Source organism: Triturus cristatus, chromosome 10 (assembly GCF_964204655.1).
Source record: "Triturus cristatus chromosome 10, aTriCri1.1, whole genome shotgun sequence".
Taxonomy (NCBI): Eukaryota; Metazoa; Chordata; class Amphibia; order Caudata; family Salamandridae; genus Triturus; species Triturus cristatus.
In genome coordinates, this window is record NC_140593.1 from 588060768 (window position 1) to 588079033 (window position 18266).

General features: G+C 46.4%; 1 protein-coding gene across 1 annotated transcript in view; it reads left to right on the forward strand.

Annotated features, from left to right (window-relative positions):
- Positions 1-3250: 3250 nt before the first annotated feature.
- The window catches only part of TNFRSF17 (TNF receptor superfamily member 17), a 31104-nt gene continuing 16088 nt past the window's right edge, over positions 3251-18266 (forward strand). Inside the window, exons 1-2 of the mRNA XM_085630137.1 lie at positions 3251-3546; positions 4807-4965. Of these exons, the coding sequence (XP_085486263.1) occupies positions 3429-3546; positions 4807-4965 (277 nt within the window). The 5' untranslated portion in view covers positions 3251-3428. The remainder of the gene's footprint in view (positions 3547-4806; positions 4966-18266) is intronic.

An 18266-nucleotide genomic window follows, 5' to 3' on the forward strand; every position in this document is an offset into this window, starting at 1 on the left:
CATGTGTAAATCAGGCTATATGCAATGTTACATAAGATGAGGAGGATTACAAGGTTTAAGACTTACACGTCATTCATAGTAGTAGGCAGTATATTTTTCAAATGTTTGGTCTGGAGAAGCACAAACTCAGGATTTGATGCTGCCAGTGTCATAACAAAAGCACCCGCGGTGCAGGGGGCCCTGAGCTCTGGGAGCCCCAGCGGCACTAGCAGGTCCCTGGCCTGAGAGCTCCAAACTGGCTCCGGAGTGTGGGGGGCCCCTACATGCACTTTGCAGGGGGGGGGGGCTGGGTGCACCTGGGGAGGTGGTCGCCCCCCCACCCCCTTAGTGAAGCACTTCTGGGACTGGATCCACTTTTATAAGCCTCTCTGCCTCAGGGGTCCCCCTCTTTGGGAAGCCTGTGCAACCATTTTTTAGCAACATTAGGATAATGAAAGACTGTGAAAAAAAACATATTGTTCTAACCTATACCCTGCAGCGTGTATGCAGCTTCTTTAATGGCAGTCATTTGTCACTATGATATATTAGGACTGAAACTTATGAACTGCAAGTAACAAATGTATTTTTGTGACAAAAGCAATAATCCACTGAGCTAGCCACAGTTATGTGGTCTGCATGGTACATGTGCTTTTCAGCAGGCCTATTAACCCACTGTGCTACTTTATGACGAGTCAAAACTGTCACTAAACTCTATCTCTCTCCTGCTACAACATAAAGCATCAGAGTTAGTTCGACATTTTTATTGTTGCCTGAAAACTGCTGGACACACAATGACCTCTGCAGCAGGAGCTTTTAAACCGACAAGTTATTTCTAACCCCCCCCACACACATAAGTTGACCAACCGTCGGTAAATTTCACGGACCGTCTGTAAATTGGACCTCACGTCCGTTGTCCGTGAGGATCCCTTTTACGGACGCCTTTTGTCCGTAATTTTGGGCCTTTTAGCCAGGGAACAGAGCTGTTCCCCTGCGAAAGGCCTCAGCTCCAAGATGGTGAGCCTTGCGCTCTTCCTCTGAGCACAAGAGCAGCCCCACCCCGCCCATTGTCATTCTGTATGCGGCTGATTGCCACATACAGAATGAAAATGGGTCAGTCTGGGCTGGCACAGCATGTGGTGGCCTCCACCAGCCTCCATCTAGGGCAGGGCTTTCTGTCACCTGGAAGTGCAAAAACGCCCAAGCTGCTGCTATGTGAGAATCCAGTTAATGGAAGGAAGGCAGTGAAAGAAGTTCAAAGGAAAGGATTTTAGTTCTTTCAGAGTCTCATCATTTTAGAACTGAGGCATTTTCAATATTATACACAAGGAAGCCATGGTTGCTGCTTTTTTATTTTATGCAACTAACAACCATTGACAAAGCCAATAGTTCTGGCTTGTTGTAGGTGTAACGTTACTTTTTCTAGGTGTAACGTTACTTCTTGTATTATACATCTGGATGCAATGACAGAAGCAACAAAAATACCAGTCGGGCGGCGCGTTATTCTAAGCACAGATTTTTTGCTTAGGTGTTTTAATCCACACCCTTAATTACATCAAACACCCTTTTGGAGAGACCCCCCTAGTTTTGTCATCCCACTTAAAGCTCTGGAAACAACACCATGTCATAGTCACCCCATATAAAGGCACTGTGCATCATGCATGACTCATGCCTTCCACTTTTTCAGATTGCCTATGTGCAGGGGCATAGTGAACCCTGCCCCACCCCATCCCTTACTTCAGGAACTACAGCGAGGGTGGAGTTCTTGATGGGTCCCTTCTGTCTGCAACTCTGCAGACAAAGGCTCAGCTCACAATTATTGTGAAAAGGTGAGTGAGTAAGCAAGTGAAGGGATGGGTGGATGGATGGCTGGATGGATGAGTGAAATGATGGACGGATGGATGAGTGAACGGGCGGATGATGGGCGAGTGAATGGATGGATGAGTGAAATGATGGATGGATTGATGAACTGATAAGTGAAAGGGTGGATTGATGAATTGATAAGTGAAAGGGTGAATGGATGGATGGATGGGTAAAAGGGTGGGTGTAAGGCTGGTTGAGTGAGTGAAAGGGCAGGTAGATGGATGAAAGGATGGATAGATGAGTGAAGGAGTGAAAGGGTGGATGGATGAGAGAAAGGATGGATAGATGAGTGAAAGGATGGATGAGTGATAGGTTCAATGGATGGATTAATGAGTGGATGAGTAGATGGATGGGTGGGTGGATGGAAGGTATGATGGCTAAGTGAAAGGGGAATGGAGAGAGAAAGGGAGGATGGGTAAATGGATGACTGAACGGGTGAATGGGTGGATGAATGAGTAAGTGAAAGGATGGCTGGATAGGTTAATGGATGGGTGGAAGAGTGGATGGATGAGTGTACGGATGGATAGGGTGGATGGATGGATGGATAATGGATGGATGAGTAAAAGGGTGGATGGAGGGATGAATGAGTAAAATGATGGATGGAAGGATACGTGATGGATAGGTTTGTAAATGGTTGAATATGGACATGGATGGGCACACAGATGGAAGGACAGAATGAATGGTGAAAGACCGAATGATGGATGAAAGTATGATTGCACATTGTAAGCCCCATTATCTTAAGCAACATTTCCTATACATTGACTTTCACATTTATATGAGTGATTGTCTCTATATAATATGTGTGCGTTGTAACTCACTCCGACACTCTGCCCTACATACTTGGTATGAGAAGCACTATAAATGAAATTAAATACACGAGAGATGTTCTGTGTGAAGATGAGGGGCACCATTGGAGGGTGGCAGCAAGGCCAGACTGGCCGGACCGTGCATTGGGCGTTTTCTCTGTGAGCTGGAAAGGTGGGGTGGGGCGGCGGTATTGTTACCACAAAAAGACCTGCACATTTGCTTAAAGCTGCGGGCATACTGAAAAACCATGCAGTGCACTATTGTCTCAACCTAATATAAACTTATTTTCACTTGTACTTAAGTGGTTGTCTATTTACTTACTTATATACTATTGCACAACCTCCTCTGATGTGTCAGTAAAACTTACCTTTTGTCCTGAATTTTGATCTCCTGTCCTGAATTTTTGTCCTGAATTTTGACCCTTTGTCCTGAATTTTTACACTCACTGTCTTGAATTTGCACCCATGCCAGTTGGTCACCCTACACACACACTCGCTCCTTTTCTGTGCCGGTTCCCTTTCAATGTATACGAAATCCCCTGCATCTACATAATTACTGTGAAAACTTGAATCAGCACCGCGTATTCAAATGAGCCCGGGCCCCTGGGGAGCCGAGGGTGATGGGAAAGTCCTGCAGTCGACACCCTGCGATCCACTGACGAGTCTCTAAATTTAGGCGCCCTTATCTGTCCCATCTGATAAATGATGCACGGTTAAAGCTAACTTTAAGTAGCCCGTGCTCCTGACCTGTCGTCTGTTTAACTTTAGAACAAGTCATCGCCCATGGCTCATCCTTGCCCAACAGATCAGTATTTCGACTCGCTCCTGCAGGCGTGTCGCTCTTGTCAGCTGCGGTGCTCCAGGTCGCCTCCGTCCGTCTGTCAGCGGTATTGCCACTCTTGTAAGTCGTTCTCTTGGGTTTTTTAATGCATTTCTTCAGAATTTTCGTGACGAAGATTGACAGCCTACAGCCTCGTTATTAGTCTGTCTGTGGTCCACCTACGTACGCCTCTCAAGTGGGCGCAGGGGCGTAGCTAACACATGGTGCAGCAGGTGCAGTGGCACCGGGGCACGCTGAACCCTGTGTATTGCTGGGTTTTCCTAGCCGCCCAGCAGTAAGGGGGTCCGTTTGCCTAGCTTGCCCTTGGGGCCACGGCACCCCTGCTACACCACTCGGTGTCTTTTCCGTCCCTCATTAGTTTTTATTTGAAAATATCACAACCTTTTTTCCGCACAAATTGTTTCTTTGAAATGCTTATTGAATACACTAAAGATATGTAATCAGGGTCGGATTGGTAAATCGGGCAATGGCGGGTGGGCCGGTACCCTAGTTACAGCTGTGGGACGCTTTTTTGGCCAGCATGGTGGCCGATTTAGGTTGTGTCTGGCTGTCAGATGCTGCCACCGGCCCAGTGGGGGGCTGAGCGGCCTCTCTGGAGGCAGAAGGGCCTCTAAAAACTCCCTCCTACCAACAGGGTGGAAGACTCATTCCCAGTCTCACGCTGGCCCGGCCCATTAATGTATGCCGATGGGGCGGGGCAGGGTGCCTGAGCAGAAGTGGCCTCAGTTATATGCAGGTGTCTTTCACCAGTGTGAACTAACCCCCCCGCTCCCCGCCCCCGCACAAGAAGCCCTGGAAACATTAGCATTTTTTTTTGTATCTCAGTGAAGTTAAGTACACCTGCCTCTCTCAGAGAACCCAACCCCCTCCCCCTTTTAATAATACTTAAAACACTTTAGCAGAGTCTTGCGAAAAGGCGCAGTCTGCATGTAGGGCACTTTTTTAGGGTGCCCGGGCCTATTTTTGATCCCAATCCAATCCTGGTTATGTTGGCAGGTATTTATAAACGGCGCTGCTTGGCTCACGTGATTCTGCGGCTATATCGTCTTCGGCATTATTATGAATTTTTATTTAGCACACGTCACACATACTGCAATATCTGGTGCAAAGGTTGCAAATTTCAGAAAAAAGCTGTTTCCGGAACAACTAGATAAAAAGCAGAAACAATCTACTGTATAACATTTGACGGCTCCATGAGGCCATCAAAAAAGATGGATACTGAGCTATTTTGAGGAAACCTAATGTGGCATAAAATGAGATTTGCACCGCATGTTGTTGAGAAATGCACCCGTAACGCTCGTGCCTTTCCTCTTTCTAAAGATGCCATAGGACCGATGAAAGCCACGGCGAAAGATACGTGCGAATACCTGTGGATCTGCCTCGGAATAGTATTGTTTCTAACAGCGACAGTGCTCACACTGTCTCTCATATTCCGGAAGTTGCGCACTACGTACTCGAGGAGTCGAGCTGAGCAGACAGGTAAGGCGAGTTGGGCCTATTTTATTCCTTCGAAAGTTTGTGTGAATGTTATGGCGCGTGAAGGGCCCCATACCCTTACCCACCCCTAAACCCTAAAAACACCCATACATCCCGTACCCATGTCCATCCCATATCTGTAAAAATACCCTTACCACCTTATACCCCGACCCACCTAAAACACCCTTACCACCCAATACCCTTACCCATTCCTAAACCCCCCAAATGCCCTTACCACCTTATACCACCTTATACCCCATACCCACCCCTTAACCCTAAAAACACCCTTATCACCCAATTAGACTGTTTTGCAAAGCGCACAGCTGCCTCAGCAAAGCGGCGTCCCAGCGCTAAAGCAGAACATGGAGGCTGGTGACCAGAAAGAGGCACTAAAGTGAAGGGAAAAGATGAGTTTTGATGGCCTTACGAAAGGCCAGGTAGTTGTTTATGGCGCAAATGGAAAGTGGCAAAGCGTTCCAGAGCTTGGCAGCCAGTAACGGAAGGATTACCCGCCCGACCAAGCCCTCCTCATTCGAGGCACAGTCGCCAAATGTTGTCCCATCGAGCGAAGTTGGCGCGAGGGAGAATAGAATGAGAGCAGGTTTGACAAAATGCCAGGAGAGGAGGATTTCAGAATTTTAAACGCAGTACAGAGAACCTTGAATTCCACTTGGTTGGCAACAGGCAGCCAATGTAGCTGGCGAATCACACTGGAGGTGGGACAGGTTCTAGGGAGGCCCAGAAGGTTTCTGGCCGCAGCGTTTTGAACTCGCTGCAGTACCAATACCCTTACCCGCTCCTCAACCCAAACATACTCTCACCACTGTATACCTCTACCCATCCCTAAGCACTAAAACACCCTTACTCTTACCCACCACAAACTCTAAAAATACTCTTACCATCCCATACCCTTAAACACCCCTAAACCCCCAATGATCAACAAAGAGTGAAAAGGTGCATATTATTTTATCATGTATAACTGTAGATACAATAAGTCAAATTAATCAATTGCATCCAGAAATATTGATCAGGGAGTCTTGTTCGTCTGTTTCCAAGTCGACTTTATTGAAGTTTTAATGACATGCATACATCATCCCAGCCAACGTGTTTCGTCCAACAGGACTTCATCAGAGTTGGATATGTTCCTCAAAGGAGTAAATAATGTGCCCTCTTGTGGTGGAAATTAAGGGTGAGAAGTATTCTCAAGATGTTCTTGTTCCAAAGGATTATAAGGTATAGTACCTTTTGGCGTGATCTGCCATGTCAGTTTCCAAGTTTCAAATCCCAAGCAGTCGATACCCAACTCAAACGCGAAAAACACCCTTATCATCCAATACCCTTACCCACCCTAAACCCAAACATACTCTCACCACTGTATACCTCTACCCACCCCTAAGCCCTAAAATACATTTACTCTTACCCACCACAAACTCTAAAAATACCCTTACCACACCATACCCTTCCCACCCCTAAACCGTAAAAATACCTTTACCACCTTATACCCCTACCTACCCATAAACCCTAAAAACACCATTACCACTCTATTCTGTTACCCATAAACCCTAAAACACCCTCACCACTCAATAGCCTTACCCACCTCCAAACCCTAAAAATACCCTTAACACCCTAACCCCCTAGCAAACAATAAACCCTAAAAACACACTTAGGACATAATACCCTTAACCACCCCTAATCCCTATATTAAATTATATATTTCCTGAAAAAAATCAGAGGTTAAAGTAACATTATAGTTAGGTGAAAACGTAGCGTTTTAAACTCTAAAACCACAGAAATTCACCAGTTATAGTTATCTCAAGTAACTATATCTCGTGTTGTAAGGTGACTGTAACTCGCTCCCCCGCCGTGCAGTTTTCTCATCAATAATTTCACTGCAAATGTTGCATTGATATCAATTATGTCATAAAAGGTATCATGAGTTATGTAATATGTAGCATAATTAGCAGTGTATGGCGAGGGCGCAAGTTTTAGTTACCTTAGAGCATGAGTTATAGTTACTTCAGATAACTATAACTATAAATGGTGAATTTCAGTGTTTTTTAGAGTTAAAAACGTTACGTTTATGTCATTTGAGGTGTCATCAGTGATGTCATTGAACATGTCATGAGTGATGTCATATGAATGAATGAATTCTTTATTTGCGTGGTTACTTAAAACCATTACAAAAATACAGCTTATAAAATGAGAGAGTAAAATCTAAAAATCTAAAATAGAAAAAACAAATATATGTGCACAACATTGTTAAAATTCTTCTTTGCTATCTTAGATAAAAAAACAATCAAGTGGCAATCAGTCTTGTATATTAAGTAGGTCTATTGTGAAAAAGTGGCCAGAGGGCAGCCCCAGCAGTGCCCGTCTAACAGCCTAGTGGGAGGTGACAATCATTTTTGTACGAGTATAATGGACAAATTTGCCAAAGTTGGCCATATGCTTCACTGTGTCCAATGTATAGAGTCGATGGACTGCCTCCTTTGCTGTGCAAGTGCCCAGTTGGTGGAGGATGGGCCTGAGATAAATTCTGCGGACTAGGCGCAGTGCCTGGCAGCAGAGTAAAATGTGGGCCAAAGACTCTTGTTTGTAGTTGCAAAGGCGGCACTCCGTGATGACCGGCTTTATTTTCCCAGTTGGATATAGTTCTTTAAGAGGGAGAGGATGTAGTCTAGCTGCTAGGATCCTATGTAGGGCTTGTCTCCCCACAGCCTGCGTAAGATGAAGTTTGAGGCTGGGCAATGTGTGGGGGAGGTTTTGGGTCTCGTGGAAGCCTCTTGCTACCAAGGATTCCGTATCTAAAGTGCGAGAACGTAGACGTACTTATTTTTTTATTGTCGTTTTAATAGTGGCATACTTGATTATGCTGGGGTCCCAATTCTCTGTTGCAAGTTGCAAGAGGTCTTTGGCGGAGGCGAGACAGGCAAACCAAGGATTGCCAGGTTGTTGGAAGATGCGTTTTTTTAACGGCCTTCATGGAGCTTTCTACCTCCACCGTTGTTTGATAAAAATATTTGGTCAAGGTCGCCATCTCTTCCAATTTTTGTTGATTAAGATTAAATTCCATGCAAATTAAGTTGTTCCTGGTGCAGGCTGGTAGACGAAATACTTTTTTATAAGCTGTGCAGTGTATTTTTTTCTAGGTCATTCGCAAATTTCTCTGGAAATACCTGTTGCGCATAGTTGAGGGATGGTAGTAGTTTTGCCCTAAGTACTCTTTGAATGGCCGTTGTTGTTGGACTATCTAAAGTAGCATTTAATTTGCAGAGGGCGTAGTTGACCTTTTTCCCTTTCTGCTGCAGTTTGTGGAGGTGGACCCGTGGGCGGCCCGTTTCGCTAAGCCAAGCCCCCAGATAGTTATAATGTTGGTCACAGTCCAAAGTCAACGGACCCAGCCTCCACGTAGCAACTTTTTATTCGGGTAGTGGCCAAAGATCACTATCTCAGACTTGGTTGGGTTGGCGACCAACTTATTTTTGGCATTGTAGACTGCGAGGGCTGTGAGTGCTTTTTGTAGGCCGATTTTGGTATGATCCAAAAGAACCAGGTTGTCAGCGTATTGCATCAATTGGATCTTTGTGTGCCCAATCCTGGGGGTGGCTAAAGTGGCTCCGTGCAGGGCTTGGCCCATGCCGGCTGTATATAAGTTGAAAAGCATCGGGCCAGAACGCAGCCCTGCTTTAGTCCCCGATCCGTGGTGATTTTCTCTGTGGCAAACTCACTCGAGAGTTTGACCCGTACCCAGGTTCGTGAATACAGCGATCTAATAGCTTGTAGTAAAGATGGGCTGATGTTCCAGCTAGACAATTTCTGCCAGAGGGTGGTGCGATCTACCCCGTCAAAGGCCACTGAATAATCAATAAAGCAGGCGAAAAGCGGCAGGGTTTGATGGGCCACCGCTTGATGGGCTAAGTATGACAGGGCGATGATGTTGTCCACAGTGGAGCCCCCTGGTCTAAAACCGGTCTGAAAGAAGGGCAAGAGGCCTTCAGTGCCCACCCAGTCCACTAGTTCTGCCAGAAGAGTGCTTGCATAAGCCTTGCCCTCAATGTCCAGCAGGGCGATCATGCGGTAGTTCCTGGGGTCAGTGTTAGGCCCATTTCCATATATTGGGTGCAGCAGTGATCCCCTCCACAAATCTGGAACATCCCCCAGGAGCCTGCATTCGGCGTATAACTGAGCCAAATTTTCCATCCAAAAGTCTGTATCTTCCCTGAAGAGGGAGCCAGGCAGACTGTTGGGGCCAAGCGCCCCATTGTGTCAAATCTTTTTTAGAGTTGTACCAACTAGTCCTTTACCTGGGAGGGTTGGATCATCCAACGGTATGGTAGGTTCAGCTGTGGCATTGCCAGTTCCCTCCCCTATTGTTGTGGGACTATTTGGAGGAGTCGTGTTCGAATCGTCCGAGTACAGGGTTTTCATGTGGGCTACCCAAGTGCCCGCATCAAGTGGATTCCCTCTGTTAGTGACCCCGTGAGTTAGGTTGTTTAGGTATTGCCAAAATTCTTGGGACTTACACGGTGCCAGCAGCTCAAAGATCTTCAGCCATTTTGTGTCCGTGTGTTCACGTCTTGCTTTCCAAACCTGTTTTGAATGGCTTTTTGCAGCTACTTGGAATTGTATTTTGGTGGATTCTGACCCGTATTTCTGATAGACTCTGTGTTTGGCGTTTAATTGTTTGGCGCTTACCTTGACTGCTGGGATGTGTCCTAGGGTATGAGAAGAGTCTATGGGAGTTCTGTATGTGGTGCTCCTCAAAGCAATGAGGCTAGTTCGTAGGCAAGATGGTCCCATTCGTCTATGATGCCCCCATTATTTAAGCCGCTTTGCCAGCCTGTCCACGTTTGTTTCCAAAAGGCAAAATTGTTGATTGACATCAGCCCTCATTTAATTCTTCTAAGAAGTTTATGCTGTTCTTCCCCTTTGGATGCCCCAATGCCGTGGGGAAAGTGGCGAATGTCTGCTGTGATGGTTAACTGTACAATTAAGGCGGCATGGTCACTTTCTCTACGTGGGTGCACAGTATAGATTGACATGAGTTTTTGTAATCTCTCACTTAATAAAATATAGTCTATTGTGGTCTGATTGTTATAAGTGGGTGCAAAGAATGTCCCAGGCTTATACTTTAAGGATAGGGAGTGCGTTGTTGCCAAATTGTATGCCCGCATAAGGGCGTTGAAAATTGCGGTACTCCCAAAGCGTTGGTTTTGCGACACAGTATCCCCTATTTTGTGTGGATTGAAGTCCCCAAGAATGAATGGTTCCATGGATGCAAACTGTAGAAGCAGAGTTTCTATCTGAGTTATCAACTGAGTAAGCTTGTCCTTAGAGCCCGGCCCCTGGACCCAGTGGTTAGAGGGAGCCACACGGCCCCCTCCCTGAGCCAAATTTGGCCCCAGGGCCACCATTCCCTGGATCCCGGTGTTATTTTGAGGGGCATGTGTGCCCCCTCCTTGGGCTGATTTTGTCCTCGGGCCCCATTCCCCAGGGCCTACCAACATTTTTAGAGGGAGGGTGGCACGCAGCTCCCCTCCACAAGCTGATTTCAACCCCTGGGAACCTGTCCCCCGGGACCCGCAGAATTTTGAAGGGCAGAGGGTCTCGTGGTCTCAGGAGGTAAGCTCCCAGGGCCTCTAATACCTTGGGGAGGGAAGCCACATGTCTCCATCCCCATAAAATTTTGTTTTTGGCCCTGGGGGTGGGCTCCCCGAGGCCTCTGGAGGCTCGGGTTACGCAGTCCCACTCCCCTTGGGAAACAAAGCCCTGGAGGGTAGGCTCCCGTGGGCTTAAAATAAATAAATTTAGCCCAGCATCTATTTTTTGGCGATCCCGCAAGAGTCTATTGTTAAATTTGCGCTCTAGCGAGAGTCTCTGGGACTCTTGCGAGTCCAACCGTCCAGATATCTATTTTTTTTTACTCTTAAAATCGCAAAAATTACTGAATGGGTTAACACCAAATTACAATAAGCATTGGCATAGACAATAGGTCTCGCTTTTGGGATCTTATAAGTATTTAGTTATGCAGCACAATATCCTTGATGCAACAACATCAACTGTTGCATGGTTAAACATTTATAAGGTCCAAAGGCGAGACCTATTGGCTATGCTAATGCTTGTTTCTGTTGATACAATATCAGGTGGGGCCCTGAATGTCAGGGTCCCCGGGCCAGAGACCACTTTTCCCATGCTTTAAAACGCCTCTGGTAGCTGGTGTGACAAAATTTGCCAGGGCTGCTTTGAGGTCCCAGTCCGGCCCTGGACTCATGGCGGTATTAGGTCTCATAGAAGAGGGAGTTGGGGTTGCATGGCCCGAGGCAACGATGTGTACAATTTTTAGAAAACTAAAATATTGCAAAATATATATTGAAAGTTGGGTTTAGAGAGGATTTAAAGGCTCTCAGAGCCTCCACTCACCTCCATGGTGTTTGTTGATATGTGACCCGACACTCACCTGTGCGTCTGGTTCACAGCGAGAGAAAAGCATGTTCCCGAATCATTAGTAAACAGCCCATGTAATATGATGCTGGCCTATCGTGGAGTCGGCAGATAATCCATGGCTCAGCCCACGATGTCCCAGCGCTTTGAATATTATAACTCAATGTTCGCTGCCACCATCGTGACCAGCACACCGGGGCACAGAGGCCTCCGGCGCCGTATACTGGGGGCGACCTAGCGCCTGCTCGATGTTTCTGGGTGCTCAGAGCCGCTTCAACATGCAACGGGGAGCAGAGCGCACGAAGCACAGAGCCTAAGAACAACGCACTGGTGAGATCAGGGCAGGCATCCGCACAACACACCAGGAGGTACAGAGCATAATAACAACGCACTGGTGAGATCAGGGCGGGGATCTGCATAACACACCAGGAGGTACAGAGCTTAATAACAACGCACTGGTGAGATCAGGGCAGGCGTCTCCGGGCATTTGTGCAACACACCAGGAACACACAGGGCCCTCTCGCAGCGCTCGACTGAGATCAGCTATTCGTGCAACACACAAGGAATTCCAGAGACCCCTCGCCTCGCAGCGCACTAGTGAGATCAGGCTATTTGGTAGGGCACCGCGGTGGGGATAGGGGCATTTGTGCTATGCACACAGGGGAGTAAAATCTCTACATATACCCACATGCAGAGTGCGGAGATCTGGCAGCATCCAGCCTCTGTATGAGACAGAGGGGAGCAGAAGGGAGCAAGGGGCCTTAGAAAAGCGCACGGTTCTAGAGGGCGAGCCTTGGATGGGCAGATCTCCGCGCAGCGTGGCTGAGAGCACAGCGCCCATGACGGCAAATGCATGGCTTTAAGTGGGCCGGGTCCTGCCGGTGCTAAACAGCAGGTGCTGTGACGATCACGGATCTCCTATAGGGCTCTCCAGTTTTGCCCTCGCCCTGTATGAAAAAATAAATATTAGTTCTGTAGCAGTGCCACCCTTCCCTACCTTTGATGTAACTTTGAAGAGACTCGCTAAAATGATTTCATAGTCTCATCATTTCAGAACTGAAGCATTTTCAATACGCTATACAAGGACGCTTTAGTTGTTGCTTATTTATCTTATGCACCTAACCATTGACAAAGCCAATAGACCTGGCTTGTTGTAAATGTAATTACTTGTATAATATATCTGGAAGCAGTGACAGAAGCAGCCAAATACCAAACAGGAGGCACACTATGCTAAGTAAACACAGATTTTCTGTTTACGTGATTTTAAGCCACTCCCTTAATCACACTGGCCACACCGTTTAAGAGACCCCCACACCCCAGTTTTTTCATCCCACTTAAAGCCCTGGGCATACATACCAATGAACCGTTAAGCCGTGCACTGGAGAGAACTAAGTCTGCAGAGCAAAGATGGGAGCATCGTCTCTGGGCGCCTCAGCAGCGAGGGAAGGCCTCAAAGAAGCGCTCCCGAGAGCACAGAGCTACTCTAGCTAGTGAAGAACCTCAGGTGTAGCTTCTGGGGCCTCTGACAACATACCCGAGCACCAGGGCGCACCCTCACACCAGGGAGCACAGACCTATTGTGACACTCTGGCCAGGGTGAGCATTGGTGCAGCTCACAGAAGCGCCTCTGAACAGCATATCTGGGGGCCTCAAGGCACCACTGTGTCACGAGCCTCAGAGCAGCACAGCGGGAGCACAGAGCTTCGAGCATCACGCGGGGGGTGGCAGAAATATTGTAGCACCTCGGTCAGCGCACAGCCTTGGTGCAAGTCACCGGAGCCCCGGGACAGCATCCCGGGAGCATAGTCACCTTGAATAGCAGGCAGGGATCACGCAGCCATAGAGGAGTGCACTGCAGGGTGTGGAGATCCGAGCAGCAGAGGGGAGTGTACTGTGGAGCACATAGAACGTTACCCCAGAACGCCAAGAATCGAAGGCAGTGGGCAGTGCACCAGGAAACACAAACTGTGCATAGCTTTCTAAGAAGCACGGATACCCGGTGTAGCACACCAAGGCGCAGGGGAGCAAACAGCCTCCAGATAGCGCACTGAAGAACACGCATCCTCTACGCAGCGCACTCGGACGCACGGTGTCACCGGGCAGAGCCACAGCGAGCGCCGGGTCTGCCCCGCGCACCGGGGGTCACAGAAGCAGCGAAGCAAAAAACACAAGAAACTCTACCCCTATGTTTGAAAAGTACTAAGTATCATAGATTTGACTCCAAACAGGTATGGCACTCAGAAAGGAGAAAAAAGAATGGTGTAACATGGAGGTGCAAAAAATAACAAAAAAGACAAATGCAAGTGCAGCAAAACACACGATGGTCACAATGGATAGAAAATAGTTTCCTTTTATTTAGAAATAAATAAATATGGGAATTCAATGATTCATTTATGTTCTTTTGCAAAAAGTCAATAACATGCAAAACATACTAAAAGGCTGTACAACAAACAGAGATATGATACAAATATAGGCCAAAAAATAAGTTCCCAGGCAGGGGGGAGAAGAAAGAAGGTATGGAATAAGGGAACGATTTCCAATCAAACAGGCATACACTCAACTTCAAACAGCTCGCATTCATACAGCATCACAAAAAATCATTCAACAAAGGCCAAAAAACCTTTCAAGGGCCCATTCCCAAGGAAGTGATCACAGGGAACTCTGATAATATGTCAAGATGGTAAGAGTGAACTATTAATCAAGCTATATAGCGAGTCTCAGGGGCGGGAATGGCAGGCCCAACGAACAACGCCGACGCGCGTTTCGGTGAAACCACTCCTAACCAGGAGCACCACCTTCCTCAGGGCGTAACAGACAAACCCCCACACGCTGGGACCTGCGTAAATGGAAAGTGGAAAATCAAAGAAGGCAAATGTTTGCTAGTGAAGAACCTCTTTGATAGGGCTCTCTAGATTTCAGAACAGTCGATCGTGCAGCGGCAAAAACATTCATACGTTGTGAGGAAAAGGATCCGTATGATTGTGCGATCATCCCCGCGAAAAGTTCTTGCTGCTTTGACCGCCGTTATCTAGAACGCTGGCATTGGATATATCATTCAGCATTCCGAGCTCTAGGTACTCCATCTTGAAAGAATCTCAGCGAATTCGTTTACGTTTTTGACAGCTGCAGTGTGCTCTAGGAAAGGTCCGTTTGGACCCAGACTCCATGTTAACCTCCTGTGGAGATCTTTTCGGCCCGAGTGTATTTGCAACAAACACGGGAGCTTTTTAGCCGGATCCTTTTCCTCACAACGTATGAATGTTTTTGCCGCTGCACGATCGACTGTTCTGAAATCTAGAGAGCCCTATCAAAGAGGTTCTTCACTAGCAAACATTTGCCTTCTTTGATTTTCCACTTTCCATTTACGCAGGTCCCAGCCTGTGGGGGTTTGTCTGTTACGCCCTGAGGAAGGTGGTGCTCCTGGTTAGGAGTGGTTTCACCGAAACGCGCGTCGGCGTTGTTCGTTGGGCCTGCCATTCCCGCCCCTGAGACTCGCTATATAGCTTGATTAATAGTTCACTCTTACCATCTTGACATATTATCAGAGTTCCCTGTGATCACTTCCTCGGGAATGGGCCCTTGAAAGGTTTTTTGGCCTTTGTTGAATGATTTTTTGTGATGCTGTATGAATGCGAGCTGTTTGAAGTTGAGTGTATGCCTGTTTGATTGGAAATCGTTCCCTTATTCCATACCTTCTTTCTTCTCCCCCCTGCCTGGGAACTTATTTTTTGGCCTATATTTGTATCATATCTCTGTTTGTTGTACAGCCTTTTAGTATGTTTTGCATGTTATTGACTTTTTGCAAAAGAACATAAATGAATCATTGAATTCCCATATTTATTTATTTCTAAATAAAAGGAAACTATTTTCTATCCATTGTGACCATCGTGTGTTATGCTGCACTTGCATTTGTCTTTTTTGTTATTTTTTGCACCTCCATGTTACACCATTCTTTTTTCTCCTTTCTGAGTGCCATACCTGTTTGGAGTCAAATCTATGATACTTAGTACTTTTCAAACATAGGGGTAGAGTTTCTTGTGTTTTTTGCTTGGTTGTTTATTTCCCCTACATCTCTACCCATATTGTGTTATTTGGGGGTACCCCTTGTTCTTTGGTCACAGAAGCAGCGAGCAGCACTCTGGGAGAACAGACTCTACCACACCAAGATCACACTGTTACAGGAGGGAGCACAGAGTGTCTCCGGCTCAACAAGAGGTGAGAGCCTTTACTGAAGTCAGGGGAGCACACTGCCTCCGTGCAACACCGCAAGGTAAACTGGAACATAAACAATGACCCCAGAGGAGGAAGACCGAAGAAGGGAAGAAAGAGAGAGAGAGATGGTGAAGTGTGAGATAAACAGACAAGGAAAGCGACGTAGACACGGGCGCTGAAAGCTGCCGGCTGCGCGCGTGAACGCAAGCGCTAGGCGGTGTGGCAGCACTTTGAAAACCCGTACACTAAATGTCTCGGCCAGACCAGCGCATGCGCTGGATCAGGCGAGACCTAAAAAGCACAATCTGCGGACCAAGATCTAGCTTCCTGCCGAATATGATGCATCCTGTTCAGCAGATTTTGCTGCAGGCCATCTTAAAAAAATTCTATGGAAAATGCATGGAGATTTTGTGTTTTGCGACCCCTCTTTTTCTCACCCCTGCTTGACAGATCACTACAAAACTTTCCAGGAAGGAACAGAGGCGGATTAATTTTTTGGGGGAAAGGTTTTGTGTATAATCGTCAAACGGGACCCAAGTTATTAGCAAACTGAAAAAAGGCTCCATCTATGAAAAAGCAGAGCTAACTATAACTACCTAGTTGTGACTGCCACTAGGTAATATATGAATATGTAAACACACACACATTTAGCTTAAACATACTTTCCTTTCTCTTTCCTTGTAAAGGTGTATAGGCGTGTGTTGTGAAAGGCATATTCGTGGTAAAGGCATTGCATTTTAAAGAATGCTTGGTGAAGGCATCCCGTTGTAAGGACAATGTTGTAAAGGCTGTTTCCCATGCAAACTACGTGCAAGTGGTATAACTCTCAAGAAAACAGTCAAGAAGGCAACCAGAAACTAAAAAAATGCATCAGATATCCAAATTGATTTACAAAATATACTCTGGTCTGGCTTTAGGTCAGGGTATTCTGAGACCCAGATATACTAAACTTTCACGCAACGAAGCAAAAGGTCTTGCTGCACTGGGTTGTGTGAAAGGGAGAGAGCAAAGATGTACCATATTTAATTAGATATGGTGCACTTCTGCCTCCTCCTTGCACTGGCGCAATTGTGGCAGCCTGGAACCAATACAGGCATCCTTGCACCATGATGCTAGGGTGCCTGTGTTGTGGTCAAATTAGTTTTTGTGCAGGAATATGTTTCTGTCTCCTAATTGGGCAATGTCGACCCACTTCACTTCCTCTTCTTTCCTCAAGAGCATAGACCAAGACCAGGCTGATTGTCTTTGATTAGTGTCCTTCCACTGCTGCTTGCACTGTGATTGAGGCACTTTTTTTTCTTATTAACTCCCTCATGTACGTCTCGCCCATGTTCTTCTCTATCGCCAGGCCCCCTTTCTGTTGTACCCACCCATGTGCTTCTCTCCAACCATGCCCTCCATGTTCCTTATGCATCCCCCACCCGCCACCGTGTTGCATTTTTTTTGCAGTTTTATATAGAAAAAGTTTGATATATAAACATATTTTATATATAAAATGTAGATTTTAAATTATATTTTATATATACAAAGTTTTATGTATAAAAATGTGATGCAAAGGTATTGCGGTACTTTACATGAGCACCAGTTGTATAACACAATTACACATTCATAATTTGAGCAACACTGATTTGCCCAGAATCACAGGATGTTAAGCCACCAACGAGAATCAAACTTGGTTCCCTTGTTCCAAAGTCGGCAGTTGTAGCCATTAGGTCACATCCTCCCCAACGTTGCTTTCACATTCATTCCTACATCCTACCTTGTGTTGCTTCAGTGTTTTCTCCCCAATATTATGCCCCTCAACCCCTGTTGCTCCCTTTCACTCCCCATTGCTTCAGGAACACTACATTGCTATTGGAAACAAACTTTGTGAATAATAGGAGAAAATACTGGTCTAACTTAAATTTTCGCTGCAAGGCATTGTGTTAATCCTTTAAAGTAAACTGCAGCTAAATTGTAATTTTTGTTCCTGAAAAAGTATGCACATTCTCCAAACAGGATGCACTTAGCATGTATGTTTTAACGTTATTTTTCTTATGGTCTGAGATAGTTGCCTACTGCACCTGCGTGAACCTCAACCGTAATACCATTTTTGTTACGTTCTGACTCACTTGTTTCTGTGCCTGTGTCTTCTGCTCCCTACTGCTGGTGGCTCCTGGGCATGTGTGCAGCCTTTGCAAACTCCACCATGCATTATGAGGCACTTACTGCAGTCTATAAAGCTAGTCAGGCAGCTGAAACGTGACAGTGGTAGTTCAGTTTAGACGAAAGAGAGAAGGTGACAGAGATTTGTGTGTGTTGCAATGTCATCCTGTGCCCTGGGCACCCCCATTTTTTGCTGACTGGTACTGGTGGTAGCTGACTCAGACTGGCCCAGGGCCAGCGCTATGCTGAAAACACTGAGAAAACAGTAAAAACACCTACACATATTAGGATACACTATGTGTTAGGGTACCCGTAGGATTGCCATGACCTCCCCTATAAGTCCCTAGTACATAATAGGGCAGGAGGATTAAAATTACATTTACGTCTCTAGTATATAATAGGGCATGGCAGTTTAGAGGCCAGCAGGCCTTTCTAACTTGCATGTGTGCACTGCTGAGAGTCTGAGGTCATTTTAAAAGTAGCCCTGTGTTCCAGAACAGTGCCCA